This window comes from Felis catus, chromosome D1 (assembly GCF_018350175.1).
Source record: "Felis catus isolate Fca126 chromosome D1, F.catus_Fca126_mat1.0, whole genome shotgun sequence".
Taxonomy (NCBI): Eukaryota; Metazoa; Chordata; class Mammalia; order Carnivora; family Felidae; genus Felis; species Felis catus.
In genome coordinates, this window is record NC_058377.1 from 104,502,366 (window position 1) to 104,525,520 (window position 23,155).

Here is a 23,155-nt window from a genome sequence, read left to right on the forward strand (position 1 = left end):
TTGCCACCAACTAGGAAATACTCAAGATGACATTTGTACATACATGGTTTTTGAGTTTGTGAAAACATTCGCTTTTATGGTTTAATACTTAAAATCATAACAAATACAGGACTACAAAGAATTAAACATGAAAAGCAAAATTCCAAAAGGCACTTTATGTTCCTTTCATCATACTTGTATTGTTTAAACCAGAAAGGCCTTGAGTAGGATGAGCTTTAGGCCTTTCGGAAGAGGGTGGAAAAAACACAAATTTTAGAGACAGACAAATGGAGTCTGGCTCCTTTCCCTACCCATTAGTATGTTACTTTGGGCAACGTAATCTTTCTGTACCTCAGTTTCAGCACTATAGAACTGTTAAAAGACTAAACGTTAACAGATACCAAAACAAAACACTATCTACAGAATCTAGAACAGAATAGATATTCCGTAAGTTTTAGTTCCTTTGTATCTCATGAGCATAGGTACTGGGATTTGTTTTCACGTACACCATCTATTTTTGTGTGTGTGTTTGCCACCTGTTTATACACAAACTGACGAGAAAGTAGGTCTTCTGGACAAGTGGATCCCAGGGGCTGGATGTGCTCTAGAATTCTAAGACTCTATGACTCAATGACTGTGATTCTGTGGTGGTAGGAGTGAGTAGGGCAACTGCTAAGGCTCATTGCTAAGGACTCCATGGGAGGCTAATGGAAGACCATGACTCTAGCTGTGCTTTTCAATCACTTACTCTTCTAATAGAGCTCTGCCATTGAATCATGGAGTCTTCATCTGAGGACGAAAGATCATCCCACATCATGATACAACCAAATGAAACAGTACTGACTGCCCTTCCCTATGAGCCTCAGAGCTCTCTGCTGGATTTCCTGAAGGGAGAGCCAAAAGTCTTGGGGGTAAGTGCTCTCCTGTCCACGGGTTTTCCTCGGAAGGGAGAAAAGAAGCTATTTTTCCAGGTGTGTCTGAATAGACACAGGAAGGGACTTGATTCCTTTTCAGGAAGGGACTTGATTCCCCTTCTTTTCCCTCACGTTTTGCCTACAATGTTTCCTTCTTCATTAATCATAAAAACCCCTAAGTTATTTGCTTGTACAAATAAGCAGATCTTCAGCAGAAGAGCCAATATGTAGCCAGTAATACCATTTTCCTAGATTTTGATGAACAAGAGAAATAAAAATTCTGTTTAGAAATGCACGCAGAGTGCCTTAGAAATGTCTTATTTATGAACATGTCTTAGAAATGTTTCTTGGGGGGGGGGCTCATTTAACCCTGCAATTAATAACTTCCCTAACCCTGAGGAAATCCTAGGGCTGTTTCATGTGGAGTTATTACTGTTCTTTGAATCCTGGCAGAGAGAAAGGCAGGAAACTGGTATAATTTCCTCAAATGTTTTATTGAGGAGGTGACCTCAGGGCGTGGTGGCATGTTCCTTGGAGCTAAAAGCCATGTGAGGAGAGGTTAAACTTCCCCTTTGTGCTGTTCCAGGCATTGGGGGTTCTTTGAAAACTCTCTCCAAAGCTTCACCGTGAGCCACAATGTAGACATACAGACAAAACATTTTTCAGTCATGCATGTACCGAGGGGAGGGCTATGTATACAGCCTCTATCTTTAGTACAAGAGTAAAAGTACCACTTTGGGTGGTGCCATCGAGGTGTGGGCTGGGGGAAAAACCCAGAATGCTGGAGGAGAAGCTGTATCCTGAGAAGAGCCACCAGCCCTGCCAGACCACCAATGGTGCAGATTGCTCACAGGCCCGTGAGCCCACTGGGTTACTCTCACCTCTGGACAGGCCCTTGCCGGAAGAGCAGACGAGACATAAACCTCACCCCAGCCCCTCCACTCTAGATCAGCAAACTTCACAGATTTTAGAGAACGGGGCTGAGCCGTAATTCCAAAAGCACAGACTGGATATTGAAACATGTACTCCTATCTGTCCGGCACAAGGTAAACTGGTAATACAGGGGGTATAATAAGCAGTGAAGGGCGAAAGTGAAAGACGTGAACCTGTAGGACCCAGGTAAGTGAGAAGAAGAAAGAGACACCGGACTTTCTGAAGCTCTGAGGGCAGTGGGCAAACGGAAGAGGAAGGCATTCGTGTCGAGGGAGGCGTGACATAAGCATAGTGGGATGCCCCAGGGGCCCGGGAGAGTCCCAAGAGGCTGGGGCACCAGTGACCTCATGTACCCATTTCTCTCCTCCCAGGCTCTCCAGATCCTGCTTGCTCTGATCATTGCGGGTGTTGGAACCATATTTGCATTCAATTACTTCCATTTCTCCCAGAGATTTCCTTTCGTTTTCCTCACGGGATATCCATTCTGGGGAGCATTTATTGTGAGTACTACCAGTTAGGAGCTTTTGTGAAATTACTATCAAGACTGGTTTGAACTGCGTCAAGTCAGGTCCCAGGGTGAAGAATCCCATGAATGTGGTCCCCAAGGAGACCAGATAGTCCCTTGTGTGGCAAGAGAAGCAACTCCATTTGGTCATTGCATCTACCATCATCACAGTAATAACTGCTCTTAGGCGTACAGTGTTTAAAAGTTTCCAGAGCCCTGTGTGTAGAGTAAGTCATCTGCTCCTTACTACCAACCTGGGAGATCAGATGGGTAAATATCCTACTTTCTCTTTTGCAAATATGGAAACAGAGGTTGAGAGTAGACAATCTTTATTTGAGTATAGCCAGCAAAAAATGTTCCATTAGTTTCAGGTGTACGATATAGTGATTTGACAAGTTTATACATGATGCTGTGCTCACCGAAGTGTAGCTAGCATTTGTCAACATACAACACTATTACAGTGTCACTGACTGAATGCCTTATGCTGTGCCTTTTATTCCTCTGATTTATTCATTCCCCAACTGGAAGCCTGTATGTCCCTCTTCTCTTAACCCATTTCTCCATTCCCCCTACTCCTCCCCTCTGGCAACTGTCAGTATGTTCTCTGTATTTATGGGTCTGGATCTCTTTTTTGTTTTGCTTATTCCTTTTTTTTTTTTTTCAGATTCCACATATAGGTGAAATCATATGGTATCTGTCTTTTTCAGTGTGACTTATTTCACTAAGCATAATATCTTCTAGTTCCGTCCACACTGTCTCAAATAGCATAATCTCATCTTTTTTTATAGTTGTGTAATATTCCATTGTATATATACTGCGTCTTCCTTTTCTTTTTGTCTATTGATGGACACTTAGGTTACTTTCATATCTTGGCTATTGCAAATAATGCTGCAATAAACACAGGGGTGCATTTATCTTTTTGAATTAGTGTTTTTGTTTTCTTTCAGTAAATAACCAGTTGTGGAATTGCTGGATCATATGGTGTTTCTCTTTTTACTTTTTTGAAGAAACTCCATACTATTTTTCACAGTAGCTATACCAATTTACATCCCCACCAACAGTGTACAAGCATTCCTTTTTCTCCACATCCTTGTCAACACTTGTTATTTCTTGTCTTCTTTTATTTTAGTCATTTTAACAGGTGTAAGGTTATATCGCATTGTGGTTTTGATTTCCCTGGTGATTAGTAACGTTGAGTATCTTTTCATGTGTCTATTGACCATGTATATGTCTTCTTTGGGAAAATGTCTATTCAAGTCCTTTGCCCATTTTTAAATCATATTGTTTGCTTTATTTGGTGTTGAGTTGTAGAAGTTCTTTATATATTTCAGTTATTAACACCTCATTGGATATATCATTTACAAATGCCTTCTCCTATCCAGAAGGCTGTCTCTTAAATTTTTGTTGATGGTTTCCTTCACTGCGCAAAAGCTTTTATTTTGATGCAATCCCACTAATTTATTTTTGCTTTTGTTTCCCTTGCCTTAGGACACATGTCCAGAAAAATGTTTCCATGGCTGATGTGAAAGAAATTACTGCCTATGCTCTCTTCTAGGATTTTTATGGTTTCAGGTCTCACATTTAGATATTTAATACATTTTAAGTTTATTTTTGTGTATGGTGTTAGAGAAAGTAGTCCAGTTTCATTCATTCTTTTTTTTACATAGCTATCCAGTTTTCCCAGCATCATTCATTGAAGAGACTGTCTTTTTCCCACTGTATATTCTTATCTCCTTTGTCACAGATTAATTGACCATATAATTATGGATTTATTTCTGGGGTCTCCATTCTGTTCTATTGAGCTATGTGTCCACTTTTGTGCCAGTGCCATACTGTTTTGATTACTATAACTTTGTAGTGTATCTTCAAATCTGAAATTGTGATACCTCCAGCTTTGTTTTTCTTTCTTAAGATGCTTTGGTTATTCAGGGTCTTTTGTGATTCCACACAAATTTAGTGCTTTAGTATTATTTGTTCTGGTTCTGTGAAAAATGCCATTGGTATTTTGATAGGGATTGCACTGAATCTGTAGATGGCTTTGGGCACTGTTATTAGTGTATAAAAACACTGCTGATTTGGGGGTATTAATTTTGTATCCTGAAACTTTACTGAATTCATGTATTACTTCTGGTTGTTTTTGTTTTGTGTTTTTTTTGTTTTTTGTTTTTGGTGGAGTTGGTGGAGTCTTTAATATTTTCTACATGTAGTATCAGGTCATCTGCAAATAGTGAAAATTTAACTTCTTCTTTACCAATACGGATGCCTCTTATTGCTTTTTCTTACCTGATTGCTCTGACTAGGACCTCCAATATTATGTTGAATACAAGTGGAGAGAGTAGACATCCTTGTCTTGTTCCTGATTGTAGCAGAAAAGCTCTCAGTTTTTCACCACTGAGTACGATGTTAGCTATGGGTTTTTCTTACATGGCCTTGATTATGTTGAGGTATGTTCCTCTAAACCCACTTTGTTGAGTGTTTTTATCATGAATGGGTACTGAATTTTTTCAAATGCTTTTTCTGCATCTATTGAGATAATCATATAATTTTTATCCTTCATTTTGTTGATGTGGTGTATCATGTTGATTGATTTGCAAATATTGAATGATCCTTGCATCCCTGTAATAAATCTCACTTGATCATAGTGAATGATCCTTTCACTGTATTATTGAATGTGGCTTACTAATATTTTGTTGAGGATTTTTTAAATAATTTTTTAGAGTTTATTTATTTATTTATTTATTTTGAGAGAGAGAGAGAGAGAGAGAATGGAGGAGGGGCAGAGAGAGACAGAGGGAAAGAGAGAGAATCCCAAGCAGGCTCCACACTGTCAGTGCAGAGCCCAACATGGGACTTGAACTCACAAACCATAAGAGCATGACTTGAGCTGAAGACAAGAGTTGGATGCTCAACTGACTGAGCCACCCAGGCACCTTTTTTATTGAGGATTTTTGAATCTATATTCCTCAGGGATATTGGCCTGTAGTCTTCCTTTTTTTTTTGGTGTCTTTGTCTGGCTTTGGTATCAAGGTAATTCTGTCCTCATCAAATGTATTTGGAAGCTTTCTTTCCTCTTCTATTCTTTGGAATAGTTTGAGAAAAAGAAATACTAACTCTTCTTTAAATGTTTGGTAGAATTCACCTGTGAATCCATCTGGTCCTGGACTTTCACTTTTTTAAATTATTATTATTAATATTACTGACTCAATTTCATTACTGTTAATCAGCCTGTTCAGATTTTCCATTTCTTCCTGATTCTGTTTTGGAAGATTGTGTGCTTTTAGGAATCTACCCATTTCTTCTAGGTTGTCCAATTTCTTGGTGTATAGTTTTTCATGGTATTCTCTTATAATCCTTTGTATTTCTGTGGTGTTAGTTGTTACTTCTCCTCTCTCATTTCTGATTTTATTTATTTGTATCCTTCTCCTTTTTTTCTTGATGAGTCTGGCTAAAGGTTTAGCAATGTTGTTTATCTTTTCCAAGAACCAGCTCTTGGTTTCACTGATTTTTCCTATTGTGTTTTTTAGTCTCTATGTCATTTATTTCTGCTCTGATCTTTATTATTTACTTCTTCTACTCACCTTGGACTTTGTTTTCTTTTTCTAGTTCCTTTAGGTGTAAAGTTAAGTTAGATTATTTATTTGAGCTTTTCCTTGCTTCTTGACGTAGGCCTGTATCACCATATATTTCCCTCTTAGAACTGCTTTCACTGCATCCCAAAGATTTTGGACCACTGTATTTTCATTTTTATTTGTCTCCATGGATTTTTAAAAGCTTATTCTTTGACTGCTTCATTGACCCATTAGTTGTTTAGTACCATGTTGTTTAATCTCAAGAACAGATAATAATGTAAACATATCTAGCTAGCACTCATAGAATCATATACTCTCATAGCTTAAGGAGAATTTTAAAGATGACTATTGTTGTTTAATCCCCTTATTATTCCCAGAGACAATTTTATGAGTGTCACTCATCTAGTTACTTATAGAGCCATAATTATAATTCTTAGTGTACTGCTAGTTCCATTCAATCCCAACAGCTCTGGTTCCTAATCTTGTGCCACAATATTTAAGGGTACACTCAACACAGCTTTCCTCACTAGAACATACCCTCCCAAGATGGCAAAAGTATTATCTATTGTAGTTTCTGTTACATTCTCAGAAGCTAGAACCATGCTGCATAGTAGACATAACTCAATGAACAAAGGAATTAAATAATAATTCATTAAATAATTAAATGAGACTACTGTCTTTATTAAAAACCTGCTCTTTTGACAAACATAAATATTCCATGCTTTTTCTATAGTCTCCAGGTCAAACACAACTAGTAGTATTTTCATTTTCCAAATAGAAATACTGTAATATGAACTATAATCTTCAAACTACACATGCCACACTGTAGAGAAACAAAAAGACCAACTCCCCACCTCCTTATTTCACAACAAAATTTCCCCAGTGTGACTCAGTGTGACCTGCACCGATGGATTCTAGTGAGGTTCTGGCATGCTGCTCTTTAAAACTCCACTCTTCACTGAGAAGATATTTACTGAGCACATAGTCTATCTTTGGCAGTGTTGTAGGTGCTGAGAGGCAAACAAAGCCCTCTTAGGGAGGTGGTGAATTGCTCCTCTTAGAAACAGATGGGGTTTGCCATATGATAGGGAAGCTGGAAGTGGAAAAGTAAAATTGACTCCACAGATACGTTATTTCACTTGCACTAAGTACTCTCAGAGACAAGTTCCAGATGCCCTGTGAAGATTTAATGGGGCATTCACCTGGCATCAAGGTCAGCGAAGTGCTTTGCACATAGGTGTTCACTGGGTGAAGTGCAAGGAAAGCCTCCCCTGGCAAAGGCAAAGCATGAGTGAGAGGCATGATATGGGAAAGAACAACAGGAAGAAGACCAATGAGTCTATGGCACTGGCACAAAATGAGGCCAAAACTGTAGGATGGAACCAGGTTGTGCCAGCCCTTGTGGTCATATTAAGAATGTGGCCACTCTAATATGAGAGCAAGGGGAACCCACTGATAATCTTTAAACAGGAGAGTGACATTTGAAGACTTGTTATCTTTAAAACATCATTGGTGGGGCGCCTGGGTGGTGCAGTCGGTTAAGCGTCCGACTTCAGCCAGGTCACGATCTCGCGGTCCGTGAGTTCGAGCCCCGCGTCAGGCTCTGGGCTGATGGCTCAGAGCCTGGAGCCTGTTTCTGATTCTGTGTCTCCCTCTCTCTCTGCCCCTCCCCCGTTCATGCTCTGTCTCTCTCTGTCCCCCCAAAAATAAATAAACGTTGAAAAAAAATTTAAAACATCATTGGGTTTTCTGAGCTGTAAACAAATTCAAGGATGGTAACAGCAAACCTGGGACAATCAGTTGAAAGGAGGCTGCAAGAATCCAGGGGATTCCCTGACCTAGATGGGCCGCAGTGGAGATAGAAAGAGATGGGAAGCTTTGAGAGCGATTTGGAGGTAGAATCGATCCAGTGGTGATCTGTTGTGGGCAGTGAAGTGGAGGGAGGAATCAAAGGTAACTTTCTGATCTCCGTGTGTCACCTTGAGGTCCCGAACACTGAGACCCAGATGTCCTCAAGGTCCAACACCAATTCCGACAGAAGTTCTCATTCCCAGAATATTCAAATGAGTAAGGGGCTCCACTTTGGGTGACAGAGTTCTCTGTTTTCCTTGGGTTGTACAAGACTCTATGTTCCAGATACAAGAAGTGACTGAGATAACTATACTAGATTCCAGCCCTGATATCAGCCGTTAGAGAGTTCTGCCCTGAACGTCTTCCTCCATCTGCTGAGAGCAGACACAGCTCACCATTCCCTCTTCCAGGCCCAGAGTCCAGGATTACCTTTCTGTGTAGAGCCCAGCTGGGCCAAACTTCTGGGTGGTATTTTGTGGACCTTAAAGAAGGGCCTGCCTCTCCCAACTGACCCTGGCAAAGGGGTGTTGTTCAGTGCTGGGCATATCCAACACAGTATTTCTTCTTACATCAGTGCCTGCCCTCCTTCCTCCCTGATGCTCAGGGGGAAAGACCATATAGTTGGGGAGATTCACAGACATAGAGATTACAATATAGTCTCTGAAGGAATTTATACTGTAAGAGAGTCAAACACACTACCTGTTAACTTTTATCTCTTTTCTTCTTAATAGTTTGTTATTACGGGATACATCACAGGAATCAATGAGAAGAAAAAATGTATGGTAAGTTACTTTCATGACTTCTATGTAGTTTAAAACCTTCTGCTTGCTTTGCATCATCTTACTATATAAAGCCTTTAAAACAAAGGATCTCCCAAGAAAATCTTTAGACATCAAATTTTCAGTTCAGGTCATCCCTACCTGCTAACGTCACCATTAGCTCTCACCCCCACCAACATAAGTTTTTCTTGGGGACCTGCCCAGGGTCTGAAAGAAAGAGTCTGACATTGATAGCAGATCATTCTGGGATAGAATCAAGGCTATCACTCATTGCTGTGTCAACTTGAAGGGAAAAGTACCTTCTTCAAAAGGTTATTCTGAGAATTTAATAAGATATTACATAGAAAAGACACTTAAAAGTCTGTACTACCTTCCAATGACTCGTGTTTTTTTAAGGATATGTAAGCCTTCTCTTAAAGCCATTCTAACACTGTCTTTTATGGTCCTCTGCCACTTCTCTCTAAGAATAGCTACAGACTATAGGAAAGTTCTGGGGGAACTATGGGAAAGCCCCTATCTTTCTCCACCCATAGAAATAGGTACAGACACTACAGATAATGACCCAATGCTGTTCTTTTCTCTGTATTGGTTCCCTTAAGAGCTGAGGAATAAACTAAGGATAGGCAGACCTAACCCTGACTCACTGAGAGCTACGTAGACAGAGGCAGGCAGGATGCCTTGAATATATATATTCAAGTTATAAAGGAACATATATATATGGAGTGAGTAGGAATATGAGTAGGAATATATATATATATATATATATATATATATATATATATATATATGTATGTATATGGAGTGAGTAAAGGGAATTTGGTAGGGCAATCTGGACTTTTAATGCCTTCCATGTTGGGACACTGAAATCAAGAAAGGAAATCATTAACCCCAGTCCAAATTTGTAGCAATCTGTAAATATGTTAGTGATTTGGCTGGTTATTGTTTGAATCCTCTGGGGGAATGAATATAAGCCACAGGAAGGCAGGACCTCATCTACTGTGTTTATTTTTGTGTCCCAGGGGCCTAATTCAGTGCTGGACACATAGTTGGGGTACAGTAAACATTTATTAAAATAAATAAATAAATGGATACTGCCCTAAAATTAGGTGACATTATTCTCATTTCTCGAGGTAGAAATTGAGCTTCCCAGAGATTAGTTACCTTGTGCAAGGTCCTAGTTCACTAGGACTCAAAATTAGGTCTGATTATAAGGTCAAGATATCTTCTAACACACCATTTTACTTGTAGATTATGAAAGATGGTGCATTAGGATAAAATGAATGTCTTCTTTAGCATTAACCATACAGCACTCCTTCTCTACCCATTCCCTTTCGTGGCTTCCTGGCTCATTCTAAAACGTAGTTTGTCTTCTGACTTTGATGAATCAGAATTTGAGTTGTCTTGCCTTTTAAGTACACTGACCTGATGGAACAGTTCATCCTTGAGGCGTATTTGGAAAGACAAATGCACTAAGAATTTCTTACAAGGAATTAAAAAAAAATTTTTTTAAGCACATGTTTTTTTAAATTATTTTTTTATTTTGTTATTTTAGAGAGAGAGAGAGTGCAAGCAGGGGAGGGGGCGGGGTGGGGGGGAGAGACAGAGAGAGACAGAGAGAGAGAGAGAGACAGAGAGATAATCTTTAAGCAGGTTCCATGCTCAGCACAGAGCCCAGTGAGGGGCTCAATGCCATGACCTTGGAATCATGGACCTGAGCAGAAATCAAGAGTTGGATGTTAAGCCAACTGAGCCACCCCCAGGCACCTCTTACAAGAAATTTTTTATTTGGTTTGGTTTTTATTTAATATTATTTTAAAACCTATTTTCTAGGGACAAGGTGTCACAGCCATGAATGTCATCAGTTCCTTGGTTGCGGTGGCTGGGATTACTCTAACCATTATCAGCTACAGGTACCAGCACAAGTACTGCCAGACGCCTTCCCTCGAAGGAATATGTGTTATAGGTAGACACCTGTTCAATGTAAGTGGTCCTACTCCATACGGTGACTCTGTACGATCTTATCTGAGCTATGTTCGCGATGCATCAAGTCATTAATTTTGATTCTAATAATGGAAGTCGAGTCAGCATTTGAACAGACTCTTGAGAAGACACTGTGATTCAGGATCTGAACCCTGCTTGTGTGACTTACACACTTGTGACCTTGGCCTAATATTGTAACTTGCCTAAGCCCCAGTTTTCTTTGTGTGGAAAATGAAGATAATAAGAATATCTCCCTCATTGGGCTGTTCTGAGGGTTACTTAAATTAGAACACTGCCTGGCACAGTGTAAACAGTCAAATAGGTTTTGGCTATTACTATTAGTACGGACGTAGATTAGATTAAATTTTACCTTTCTAGAATTAAAGAGGAACAAAATGATCTAAAGAGTTTACTCGACTAATACTAAAAACAAAATACAGTGGGAGAAGGTGTTTAAGCCACTTAATATGTATTCTAATAATTTTAGAACATAAACTATTTTACATAAATGTAGCAATGTTACTCACTACAGCAGATGAGATGTATCCTTGCCAGGAAATGCAACTGTAGGTGTAATTTTCAATATTTATCTAGTAAGTATTCAGTGACATTATTTTTATGCATGTCAGTGATTCCCAGAGGCCTCTCCCTTTACTTCCCCGAGTACAATCTAGGCTTTCATTCTATTTCCGTCAGCCACATCTTGAAGGCTTTGGTCCCAGGATGTTAGTGAGACTTGACCTTTTGGATTGAAATGAAATAGAATCATGGGAAATTGTATCCCCAAATGAAGAGGAAAGAGAAAAGAACTACCAGTCACTGCATATGAGATCTTTTTAATCCTCATAATCACCTGTAAAAGCGAACCTAAGAACAATCCCATATATTCTGAGGTCAACTCCAGAATTAGACTCAAAAAAAAAACTTACTAAGGAAAGCCAGAACACTACGTAAGGAACACAATCCTGTCCTAATTGGGCCAAGAATACAATATATTATAATTCCTTACTCTTTTTTCTAGCGGACAGGAGACCACTACTGTTCATTATGTTGGTATGAATCAGGGAGAAACCGTGTACCAAAAGGGTTAAATCTCCAGATTTATAAAACTCTGCTGTCTACTTGAAGCTCTGCACAGTTAGGGATTTTGCAGGATTAGTGCCTACATGCAGAATCATGAACAATCCGTTCCAAGACCTCATGTGTATACAACTCCACAATTCCTTAGTGTAATTCAAACATCACAAATAAGCTTTAAAACACACACACACACACACACACACACACACACACACACACACAAGCCAGAACAGTGGGCTCTAGACGTCTCCTGAATGGATATCTTCTGTCTCAAAGAAAAATCTACTTGTCTACACTGTGGCCGGAGTCAGGAGTCATCATTTAAAAATGCAGATCTGAGCACATTACTAAAGGGCTTCTTGTGAAATACAGAATTAAGACCCAAATCTTAAAAGGCTTACAAGACCCTGTAACACCTACCTTGCCTACCTTTCCAACATTACTCCGCGTCATTACCCTTCCCACTCCACACTTCTGGCACTTCCCCAAATTCCTTAATGTGTTAAATACCTACTGTCCCAGGACCATAAGACGGGCTTTCCCCTGCTTCCAATGTTCCCCAGCCCAGTGCCTACCCTCTTCCACCTACCCAATTAAAATTCCCCCTCATTCTTTAACCTCGGTTTAAATTTCACTTCATTAAGGAGGTCCGTCCTGATCCCGCTTCTACCCTTCCCAGGGCTGACCTGTTCAGATCTCCCATTATAGTAGTGCATGGCTCCCAATACTTTTTCATGGCAGGTAATGCAACGTAGTTAAAAATAACCGTCTAATTACTTGTCACTCTTTGCCCCCCTTATTTGATGCAAATCCCACAACGACCAGGAGCAGGTCTATCTGGTTCAACAGCAAATTTACAGTAGGCACTTCATATATTTCAGTTTTACCAACAAATGGGGGGAAATCCAGGCTTCTGAAGGGGTTAGAGGGAAACCAAGAATTAGAGACACAGTCACGCGACCAAGTTAAGTTTGGCCCGACTGCACCCAGCTCTTTCAGTCTTCACAGTCTAAGCTTTTGGACACCATGCTATTTCACATGCTGCTTCTTCATCTAACTATTACCTTGAGGCAGAGTGTGCAAAACAGCAGTCTGTGAGCTTCATCCAGCCTACAGATAGGCTCTATTTGCTTCCCACAAGTGAAGGAAAAGCTGGAGATTTTCACATTAAAAATCTGTATATCCAGCTTCCTTAGGAAAGAAGAAAGACCTCATGGGGTCCTTGTTCCCACACGGTAACTATTGCTCAGAACTGGGAAATGGACACATTCTAGGAATATCTTTATTCTCTACTGTCTCCCCTTCCATTTCACTTATTTGGGATGGTTGCCTGGCCCCTACAGGCATTAGGGTTTGTTATCTCTGCTTGTCAAAAAGACATCAGATGAAAATTGTTCAGTCACTGATGGCTGTGGGGGCATCTAAAATATGGGGTTTCCCTTCCTTACTTGGTCATACGATGTAAATAGTCCTTGGCTTTTACCTTTAAAATGACACAGCTTTCATTCCAAATGCCATATATTTATCCTCACTATTTGCAGGGAATTTTGTCAGTCTTACTGGTCACCAGCATAGTAGAGCTCGGCATCTCTGTGACTATCTCCTCCTTCAGAAGCAAGTGCTGGACAACCTCCGATGAGGTGCGTTGGATATTACTGCAAGAATGGGTTCCTGTGGGGACACTGCAAGGTGACCCCCAGCCTATTAGTGGGCAGAGCAGTATTCTCAGATGTTGAACTACAACTTCTGAGGCGAGGCAGGTCAAGGAGAGACAAGCTTAACCAACAGCGATGGCTGGCTCACTCCACCCTTTGAGGCAGCCATCCTGCCCTCTTTGCTGTCCAGTCATCTCTGTTCAGACATAGCTCCTTCCCTCCCTGCCAGAGTATATGAAGAGAAACAGACTTAATGGGAACCTATATTACTGTGACACGGAGAGCTTCTCCCTGGGCCACAAGGCTGTGTGAGTCAATCCCCTCACCAGAGGAGAGGCAGAGAAGAAAAGTATTTAAGAGCCATACTCCTGTTATTTATAATTGTCACAGCTTACACTTACTAAATGTTTACTCTGTCAGTCACTGTTATAATCACTTAGCACCAACTTAATCCTAACAAAACCATCAAGACTCCCTTCCTTTACATATGAAAAACTAAAACACAAAGAGTAACCTCTCCAGGTTCACAGAACATCAGGATTCTGACTCAGATAATGTGGTTCCAGGGATGCCTGGGTGGCTCAGTCGGTTGAGCCTCCGACTTCAGCTCGGGTCATGATCTCACAGTTTGTGGGTTCAAGACTTGCATTGGGCTCTGTGCTGATGGCTCAGAGCCTGAAGCCTGCTTCAGATTCTGTGTCTCCCTCTCCCTGCCCCTCCCCCTGCTCGTGCCACCTTTCTCTCTCTCTGTCTGTCTGTCTCTCTCTCTCTCAAAAATAAGTGACCATTAAAAAAAATTTTTTTTAAATAATGTGGTTCCTGAGCCTGCTCTCTAAATCCCAAAAAACAATTGCAGGACCCATGTTAAGTGGGGTTTTTTCCCCCACTTTTCTTTTACATCAACTTTGTAGAAGTATAATTTACTAATATAATTTACTAACAATAAAATGCACCCATTTTAAATGTATGTAATTCAAGGGGTTTTGACAAATTATACACCCCTGTTTAGCTACCATTATAATCAAGATACAGTGAATTCCTATCACCCCGAAGGAGTCTCTGGAACCTCTTTGCAATCAGTATCTCCATCACCTCGATTAGTTTTTATTTTTTCAAACTTCACATATGTGGATCATAAATAAGTACATTTTGTGTCTAGGCTTCTTTCACTAAGCAGCATATTCATGAGATTCATCCATGCTGTCTCATGTATCAATACTTTGTTCCTTTTACATGAGGGCACACCACAATTTGCTTATCCGTGTACTTCCTGATGGGCATGTGATTGCAATGAACATTTGAGTTCACGTCTTTGGGTAGACATATGGTGTCATTTCTCTTTTGCATTTCTCAAATCCGTGACCTGGTTGCTAGATGGGATGGAAAATGGATGCTTAACTTTGTAAGAAAATATCAAATGGTTCTCCAGAATGGCTGTATCACTTTGCAGTCTTATAAGTAATAGGAGAGGTATGGCTGCTCTCTATAACCAGCAACACTTGGAATTGCCAGTTGTATTGATAATTTTGTTATTCTAGTGTGTACGTCGTAGAATTTCATTGTAGTTTTAATTTGCATTTCCCTGATGGCAAATGATGATGAGATTCTATGTGTTTATTGTCCTCTTTTTTTTTTTGAGATGTGTCTCTTTAAATTGTTAGCCAACTTTTATTGCATTGTCTTATTGAATTACAAGAGCTTAAATGATTCTTAACACAAGTCCTCTTTTGAGATATATGTATTGCTACTATTCTTCCCAGCCTTGGCTTGCCTTTTCATTTCCTTAATAGCTTCTTTCACATAACAACTTGTGATTTATTTTCTTTTATGGTTAGTCCTTTTTGTGTCCCAACAAAGCTTTGCCTACAAGACTGTAAGGATTTTTTTCTCTATTTTCTTGTGGAAATTTTATAGCTTTAGCTTTTGTGTTTAGATCTTTAACAGATGTCAAGTTAACTTTTACACATTATATAGCTCTGAGGTGAGAAGTTCACACACCCCTGCCATGGAGATATATAGCTATGCCAACGTTATTTGTCAAAAATGCAATGTCTTCCCCCATCACCTTGGCACCTTGGTTGAAAATCAATTGACCTCATATAAATATTTATATTTATATGAGGTCTCATATGACCTCATATTTATACGAGGTCTTTTTGGATGCTCTATTGTGTCCCACTGATCTGCATGTCGATCCTTTCACATATTCCATGCTGTCTTCATTTCTGTAGCTTTCATGTAGTAATCCTTTTTTAGTGGCAAAATATACATAATATACTATTTGTCATTTTAGCTACTTACAAGTATACAATTCAATGGCATTAAATTCGTTCATAATGATGTGTAACCATCAGCACTATGTCCAAAACTCTTTCCTCATCCCCATACAAACTGCGCCATAAAACATAACTCCCCCTTTCCTCCTCCTTCCAGCCCCTCATACCTTCTAGTTTATGTCTCTACATCTACTTTCCATTATCTACTGATGATTCACATTTCGCGAGACCACAAAATGTACGATCATAACCTGAGCTGAAATCAAGAGTCGGATGCTTAACCAACTGAGCCAGCCAGGCGCCCCCATGAAAGGGTTATTTTTTAGTGGCATGGCAATGTGAAAAGTACAAAGAGAATGCAAAGATGTTATGTAATATGCACTCTGATCCCAAGAAGAGGAAAGAGTTATTTATCAAACAACTTCTCTGTGCAAACCACCGTGCCCGAAACATTATTTTATATAGTCTTCAGTAATAGCCACCCTAGAGTAAGGTGTAACTGAAGTGGTTATTATAAAGCATATATCAGAGATGAGAGGGGAGGGGAGGAGACAGGAGAAGAGGAGAGAAGAGGAGAGGAGAGGAGAGGAGAGGAGAGGAGAGGAGAGAGAAAAGTGCAGGACCTAGAATTCAACTGCAGTGTATGACTCCTAGCCTCACCAGTTAATAGTTCTGTGACACTGGTCAGGTTACTTAACATCTCTGAATCTCAGCTCTCTCAGTTATAAAACAAGGAAAATAACCTCATATGAATGTCATAATAATTACTTGAGATGACTTTGGAACTCTGTCCAGCACCTGGCAATCACTGTTACCATTAGAGAGGAGTACATTTAAAATCATACACTTAAAATCTTGAATAAAGTTAAAGAAATTCCAATTCATGCCTCCAAATCTTTCTTTTAACAAATGAAAAAAAATTACAATTAAAATGAAACAAAAGTTTTAGGGTGAGAATGCATAAATCTCCCCTAAAGTACTATTTATCCTCACATAAATATCCCTCCAATGGTGATAAAATATAGATGTGAAAACAAATTAGAACGTGGGGAATGACAATGATCATACAAGAGAATGTGGCAGGCATTTTATTTTAGGCCTGCCATCAATCAGAGAGGTAACCATCATTAGGTCATTTAACCACAGTAGTCTATTCTGACTCTACGGATGACCTTAGAAAGGACACAGGATGGCAAAACTCAGCAGACTGAGGATGTAATGACAGCCCCTTTCAAAAAAAAAAAAAAGTGGCAAAACTCAACAGACTGAGGATGTAATGACAGCCCCTTTCAAAAAAAAAAAAAAGTGGCAAAACTCAGCAGACTGAGGATGTAATGACAGCCCCTTTCAAAAAAAAAAAAAAAAAAAGTAAAGACTGGGAAGCACTGGCTAAAGGTTGTATCAGATGCTGTCACTTAATTGTTTAAAAAAACTTCAATAGATCTCATTTACCTGTAAAGGAAGGTCCACATTTCCTGGCCTAGTGTCTTGGTACCTTCAGGCTGCTATAACAAAAATATCATGGCCTGGGTGGCTCGAACAAGAAAAAGTCCTCAGAGTTCTGGTGGCTGGAAGTCCAAGATCAAGAGGCCAGTAGATTCAGGCCTGGTGGATGCCAGATGGTTCACAGATGCCATCTTCTCACTGTGTGCTCACCTGGTGGGAAAGACAAAGGCTCTCTGGGTTTCTTTTATAAAAGCACTAATCCCCATTCATATAGGCTTCACCCTCATGATTTAATTGCCTCCCAAAGGCCCCAACTCCAAACACCTTCGTGCTGTGGATTAAGTTTCCACTTATAAATTTGGAAGGGGCACACTCAATCTATAGTATTCCATCCCTGCCTGTTCCCCAAATTCATGCCCTTTCACATGAAAAATATATTATTTGCACCCCAACAGCACCAGAAGTCTTTATCTTGTTTCAGCATGAACTTCAAAGGCTAAGTCCAAAGTCTCATCTAAGTATCATCTAAATCAGATAGGAGTGAGACTCAATGTAAGATCCATCCTGAGGCAAATTCCTCTCTAGCTGTGAGCCTATGCAACCAAATGTGTTATGACACCAACCTTCCAAAATACGGTGTTGTGACAGGCATAGGATAGGCATTCCCATTCCAGAAGGGATAAATAAGGGGGGGAAAGGTCAGGTTCCAAGTAAGTCCAAAACCTAACAGGACAAACAGACCTTAAGGCTCAAGAGTGACCCCCTTTGGCTGGATGCTCTGGCTTCCAACCACACGTGGCTCAGCAGGAAGGCCCCACAGGAACTCTCTGCCTGAGCTCTGCCCCTGCAGCAGCTCTCTGCCTGGGCCCTTTGACTCTTCCAGGCTGGAGTCCCATGCCTGTGGCTCTGCTGGGGTGGGGCCCCAAGCCCGTGCTCTTGTCACATGGCAGATTCTGAAACCTCAGTAGGGGTGGTCACACTCCCACAGCTCAGCTGGTTGCAGCCCATGCGGTGGTGCCCACCTCTGAGACACTGGGAGGGGGCATTCTGGCTTGGCTTGAACCAGAGGGATGGTCCTAGCCTTTGAAATCATTCTTCTTCCAGGGCTCTTACACTGTCAGCCCCTGGTAGGAGTGGCAGCCCCTGAAGCTCTCAGAATCACCTTTGGTGTCATTCTTCCATTGCTTGGAGAATAGGTTCTGGCTATTGTTGAGATGGCTGATCTATACTGATTTCCTTATCAAACAAGTCACGGCCGTACTCTTAGTGTTCTCATTTTTTTGCAGAATGGATAGACTTGGTCCTGCTTTCTTTTTGCTTAACAATTCCATTTTTAAGTAATGTCTCTCTTCTCATATTTTACCATTAGCTAGCTATCTGAAGGATTCAAGCTTCACTTTCAACACCTCTTGGGAATAGCTTAGCTAGGGGTGCCTGGATGGCTCAGTTGGTTAAGCATCTGACTCTTGGTTTTGGCTCAGGTCATGATCTCATAGTTCATGGGTTCGAGCCCCGTATCAGGCTCACAGAGCCTGCCCGTGATTCTCTCTGCCCCTCCCCCACTTGTGTTCTCTGTGTCTTTCTCAAAAAAGAAAGAAAAACTTAAAAAAAATAGCTTCAGCTAAATTTCATTATTACATAAAATATTTACCATTCATTATTAATAATATTCATTATTTACTACATGAAATTCCATCATTTCCTTCACTATTGCAAGTTCTACCTCCCACAAAACATTAGGACACAAACAATTCAGCCATGTTCTTTGCAACTTTATAGCCAAGATCACCTTTCTTCCAGTTTCCAACAACATATTTCTCATTTCTGTCTGACACCTCATCAGGATGACCTTTATTGTCCATATTTCCACGAACATCTCGTTCAGGATTACTTAGGTATTCTCTAAGAAGACTAAGGCTTTATCTACAGCTCTCCTTTTTTTCTTCCTGGGCTCTCACCAGAATTGCCCTTAATGGTTCATTCATAGCAATGTAAGTTTTTTCTAGTATGTAGAACTCAAACCTCCTCCAGCCTCCAAACATTACCCATTTCCAAATATACTTTCACACTTTTAGACATGTGTTACAGCAGCACTCCCATTTCCTGGCATCAATTTCTATCTTAGTCCATTTGGGCTGCTCTACCAAAGACAGAGTGGCTTAAACAACAACAATTTATTATTCATAGTTTTGAAAGCTGGGAAGACCAAGATCAAGGTACTGGTAGATTCAGAGTCTGGTGAGAACCTGTTTCCTGCTTCATAGCTGGTAGTCTCACTGTGTCCTTACATGGAGGGAAGGGCACGGGAGCTCTGTGGGGTTCCCTTTTATAAAAGCACTAATTCCATTTACGAGGGCCCCACCCCCGAACTAATACCTCTCCCAAACATTCTACCTTTAAATACCATCACACTGGAGATTAGGTTTCAACGTAGAAGTGTGAAGGGACACAAACATGCAACTTATAGCAGCTAGCATACCACCCAACAATATCTGCTTATCATCTGCCTTCACACTATGCTGCATCATAGCCTTGTTTTTCTACCCACTGGCTCTTCTACCTGCATTTCACTCCTATCTTACTTCATCTTACCTTTTTGCCCGAGGAATTCCTGTCCACCCATCAAGACATGGATCAAACATTCCTCAATGAAGCAATTTCCTAGCCCTCAGAATTAGGTCATGACTTCTACATTCCCATAAAGCACTTAGCACCTATTTCTATAATAGCGTTTGCTAAACTGTATTACTGTCTATTTATATCTTGGTATACCTATAATTGTTATACCTATAACAATTATATACTTATAATTGTTATACCTATAACAATTATATACCTATAATTGGTATACCTATAATTGTCTATAATTATAGACAACGCCCACATCCAATTAGTTTTGATCTCCAGTATCTAGTTCACCTAGCAGGTGAACAGTAAATGATTATAAAACTGAATATATGAGTGCTGAGAAGATTATTTTATTTTTTTTTAATTTTTTTTTCGACGTTTATTTATTTTTGGGACAGAGAGAGACAGAGCATGAACGGGGGAGGGGCAGAGAGAGAGGGAGACACAGAATCGGAAACAGGCTCCAGGCTCTGAGCCATCAGCCCAGAGCCTGACGCGGGGCTCGAACTCACGGACCGCGAGATCGTGACCTGGCCGTAGTCGGACGCTTAACCGACTGCGCCACCCAGGCGCCCCCTGAGAAGATTATTTTAAATTTCTTAGAAGCTTTATAATATTAAGTATGGGAAGAATATTTCAGATAATCTTAACCAAATTCCCCTTTTTGATATTTGAGGTAATAGTGATAAATAGTGATAAAACCAGTGAGTCGATGGTAAAGACAATGTTAGTACTGGTATTTGTTTTCTAACTCCTTGTGTAGATGTTGTGTCCTCCCTACTGTCTTAAGGCAGAGGCGAAAAATAATTTGGGAATACAAGAAGAAAAGAACATCCAAGGTGATTGATTATTCCATTAATGTTTTCTATACCCCTTGGTTTTATAGATTGTATTTTTCTTGCCTTCGGATGTTACTCAAGAGAGTGAACTCTCTGTCCCTGAAGAAAATACTGCAGTACAATTTGAGCTTCAAGAACAGTCCTCCACTGCTGATTCAACAACAAACATACAACCTGTTTTCATTGGAGGCTATACTTTCTTCAAGTTAAGAGTCACAAGAAATCCTTTAGCCTTCAGACATTCAAGGAGGAGAAGCAGTAAAACTTACTACACATCTTCTGTGTCTATGCTAGATGAACAACAGAAAAGTGTTTCTCCACCTTCACAAGTTTATGAGGAAAGACCTAAGCTGAAACCTTTGCTTCCCACATTGCTGGAAAGGTCCACAGAAAAGATCCCATATGCCAAACAACTGAAAGATGAAGACCTAAAATCTGCTATTGCACAACGCCCAGAAAATCAAACCCAACTTCTGCAGTCCCGTGCTTTGCCACTCCAAGTTTTCCCATCCAGTTACATAAAAAAACTCCAAATGTTACCACCCCAGGCTCTGCCAGTCCTGGCATCTCAAGCCCCAACATACCAGGACACACAGTCTCAAGGCCTGACATCAGAAGACATGCCATACCAAGACATATCATCCCAAGAATCACAATACCAGAGCATGCCATCCCAAGATACACAAGCCCTAGACATGCCATATCAATATGCACCATCCCAAAACACACCATCCCAGAACACATTAGCCCAAGACATGCCACCTAAAAATATATTATCCCAAGACATGATATCCCAAAAGCCGCCATCTGAAGGCATACTTTACCAAGATCTGCATTCCCAACTACAAGCTCTGCCAGCACAATCCATGCTACTTGCAGCCCCAGCATTTCATGCAGCCCAGTCCTCTAATATACAACGCCTAGATCAGCAAGCCCTAGATCTTCAACATCGAAACCAGCAACTTGCACGTGTATCATACCAAGACATGCAATCAGAAGTCATGTTACTGACCCAAGAATGGAAATCTCAGGAGGAATTCCAGAGCAGGAAATCCACAAAGTGGCAATCCCTAGACTGGCAAAATGAAAACCTGCAATCCCGAAAGTCACATGATTTATACAGGCAAAACAAAGGCTGGCAAACTCCAAAGCAGAAATCCCAGGACTTGCAAATGCAAGGCCAGCAATCCCCAAGAAAGAAATCCCTAGACCAGCACATCAAGGACTGGCTATCCCCAAAGAGGCACTCCATAGATAAGCAAACCCAAGTTAAGCAAACCAGACAGAAGTCCTCAGATCAGCGAACTAAAGACCAGCTGCTGGTCTTAGAGGAACAATCCCTAAGGCAGCGATCCCCAAGTGGACAACGTAAATATCAAGAGGACAAAGAGGAAAAATCCCCAAAGGAACAGCCCAAAGACAGAAAAGATAAAGCTCAACAGACTGATATGGAGAAATCCCCCAAGAAGCAAACCCAACAGGAGCACACTAAAGATCTGCAAGTCCGAGAGGAGAAATCCCCAAAGGAACAACCCAAAGACAGAAAAGATAAAGCTCAACAGACTGATATGGAGACATCCCCCAAGAAACAACCCCAGTATGAGGAGGTTGAAAACCTGCAGGCCCAAGAGGAGAAATCCCTGAAGCAGCTACATCAAAACTGGCAATCCCAAATCCAGGAATACCAAGCTTGGCAATCTTCAAGCCAACAATTCCAAGACCGGAGAATTCAAGGCTGGAGAAACAAAGAGTGGAAAGCACAAGAATTGGCACTTGAAATGCCACATTCCCTGAGGTGGGAATCCCAAGCCTGGCAAACCCAAGATCTACTAGAGAAAGAGTCCCTAAAGCAGAAAGCTCTATACCAAGAAGCCCAAAATGTGCACGTCATAACTCGACGTCAGCAATTACAAAGCATTCCATTCAACGACAGTCAGTATCAAGATGAGGAACAAGACCTTAAATCCACAGATATCCAAAAAGAAGGTACGCAAACAGAAACCGTGCAAATAAGAGACAACAAACCAGAAAGCATGAAATACCAAAACCTACACAACCAGCAGTCAGAAGACAAAAATCCAGATTGTTGTTTCTCCTGCCAAAGCTCAGTACAAGACACAAATCTGGCCTATCTGTCTGATATAAATTCAGAACAAGATGTGCAAAAAAACATTTCAATTTGCTCAGCTTCATACCAAGATGATATGACTTTAACTTCTACCTCATGTTCCCCAAAAGACCAACAGCAATCTGAGGACTCTGACTAACATGGAAAATCTACCCAAATGCCACAATGCTCCCAAGCATGCAACCAAAATAAGGAAAAACAATATAGTCTCCTCCAACCTATGTTCTCAAGTATGGTTGCTACCTATTCACTCGCCAGAAAACAAAGGGCCTGCAAAACACTCAAAGGATTTGCTCTTAACTAAAATAAAATGACAACAAACATTAACACCATAGTAGAATCTTCTGGGTTTGAAGGAGTAACTCACATTTAAACTTTGTTGTCGGTGTTAGTCTTTCAACTTATGATTGCCAACTCATTTTACAGCTTAATACATTTTTACTGAAGTATAGTTGACATACAATACTGGCTGCAGGTGTACGTCATAGTGATCTGACAATTCTATACATTATGAAATGCTCACCACAGCCAAGTGTGGTCACCACCTATCACCATGCAAAGTTATTACAATATTATTGACTATATTCCCTCTG

The 23,155-nt window shown here is 40.5% G+C and overlaps 2 protein-coding genes across 9 annotated transcripts in view; one reads left to right on the plus strand and one right to left on the minus strand.

Annotated features, from left to right (window-relative positions):
- Positions 1-23,155, minus strand: part of LOC101100669 (membrane-spanning 4-domains subfamily A member 4A-like) — a 207,363-nt gene that overhangs the window by 82,460 nt on the left and 101,748 nt on the right. For all 7 annotated transcript variants that reach the window (XM_045039361.1, XM_045039362.1, XM_045039363.1 and 4 more), the window contains one exon: positions 16,974-17,177. In XM_045039361.1, the coding sequence (XP_044895296.1) occupies positions 16,974-16,993 (20 nt within the window). In that variant the 5' untranslated portion in view covers positions 16,994-17,177. The remainder of the gene's footprint in view (positions 1-16,973; positions 17,178-23,155) is intronic.
- Positions 612-22,889, plus strand: LOC101101165 (membrane-spanning 4-domains subfamily A member 14). 2 transcript variants are annotated; one of them, XM_006937358.4, is made up of 6 exons: positions 612-890; positions 2,198-2,326; positions 8,483-8,533; positions 10,361-10,510; positions 13,132-13,230; positions 20,482-22,889. In XM_006937358.4, the coding sequence occupies exons 1-6, from the start codon at positions 756-758 to the stop codon at positions 22,699-22,701; spliced, it is 2,784 nt and encodes a 927-aa protein (XP_006937420.2). In that variant the 5' UTR covers positions 612-755; the 3' UTR covers positions 22,702-22,889. The 2 variants fall into 2 exon arrangements, with proteins under 2 accessions (XP_006937420.2, XP_044895295.1); XM_045039360.1 differs by lacking the exon at positions 13,132-13,230.

Coding starts and splice junctions, on each gene's coding strand:
- LOC101101165 (XM_006937358.4), top strand. CDS start 756: ATGGAGTCTTCATCTGAGGACGAAAGATCATCCCACATCATGATACAA. Junction 10,511..13,131: donor TAGGTAGACACCTGTTCAAT/GTAAGTGGTCCT, acceptor CACTATTTGCAG/GGAATTTTGTCAGTCTTACT. Junction 13,231..20,481: donor GCTGGACAACCTCCGATGAG/GTGCGTTGGATA, acceptor TTGGTTTTATAG/ATTGTATTTTTCTTGCCTTC.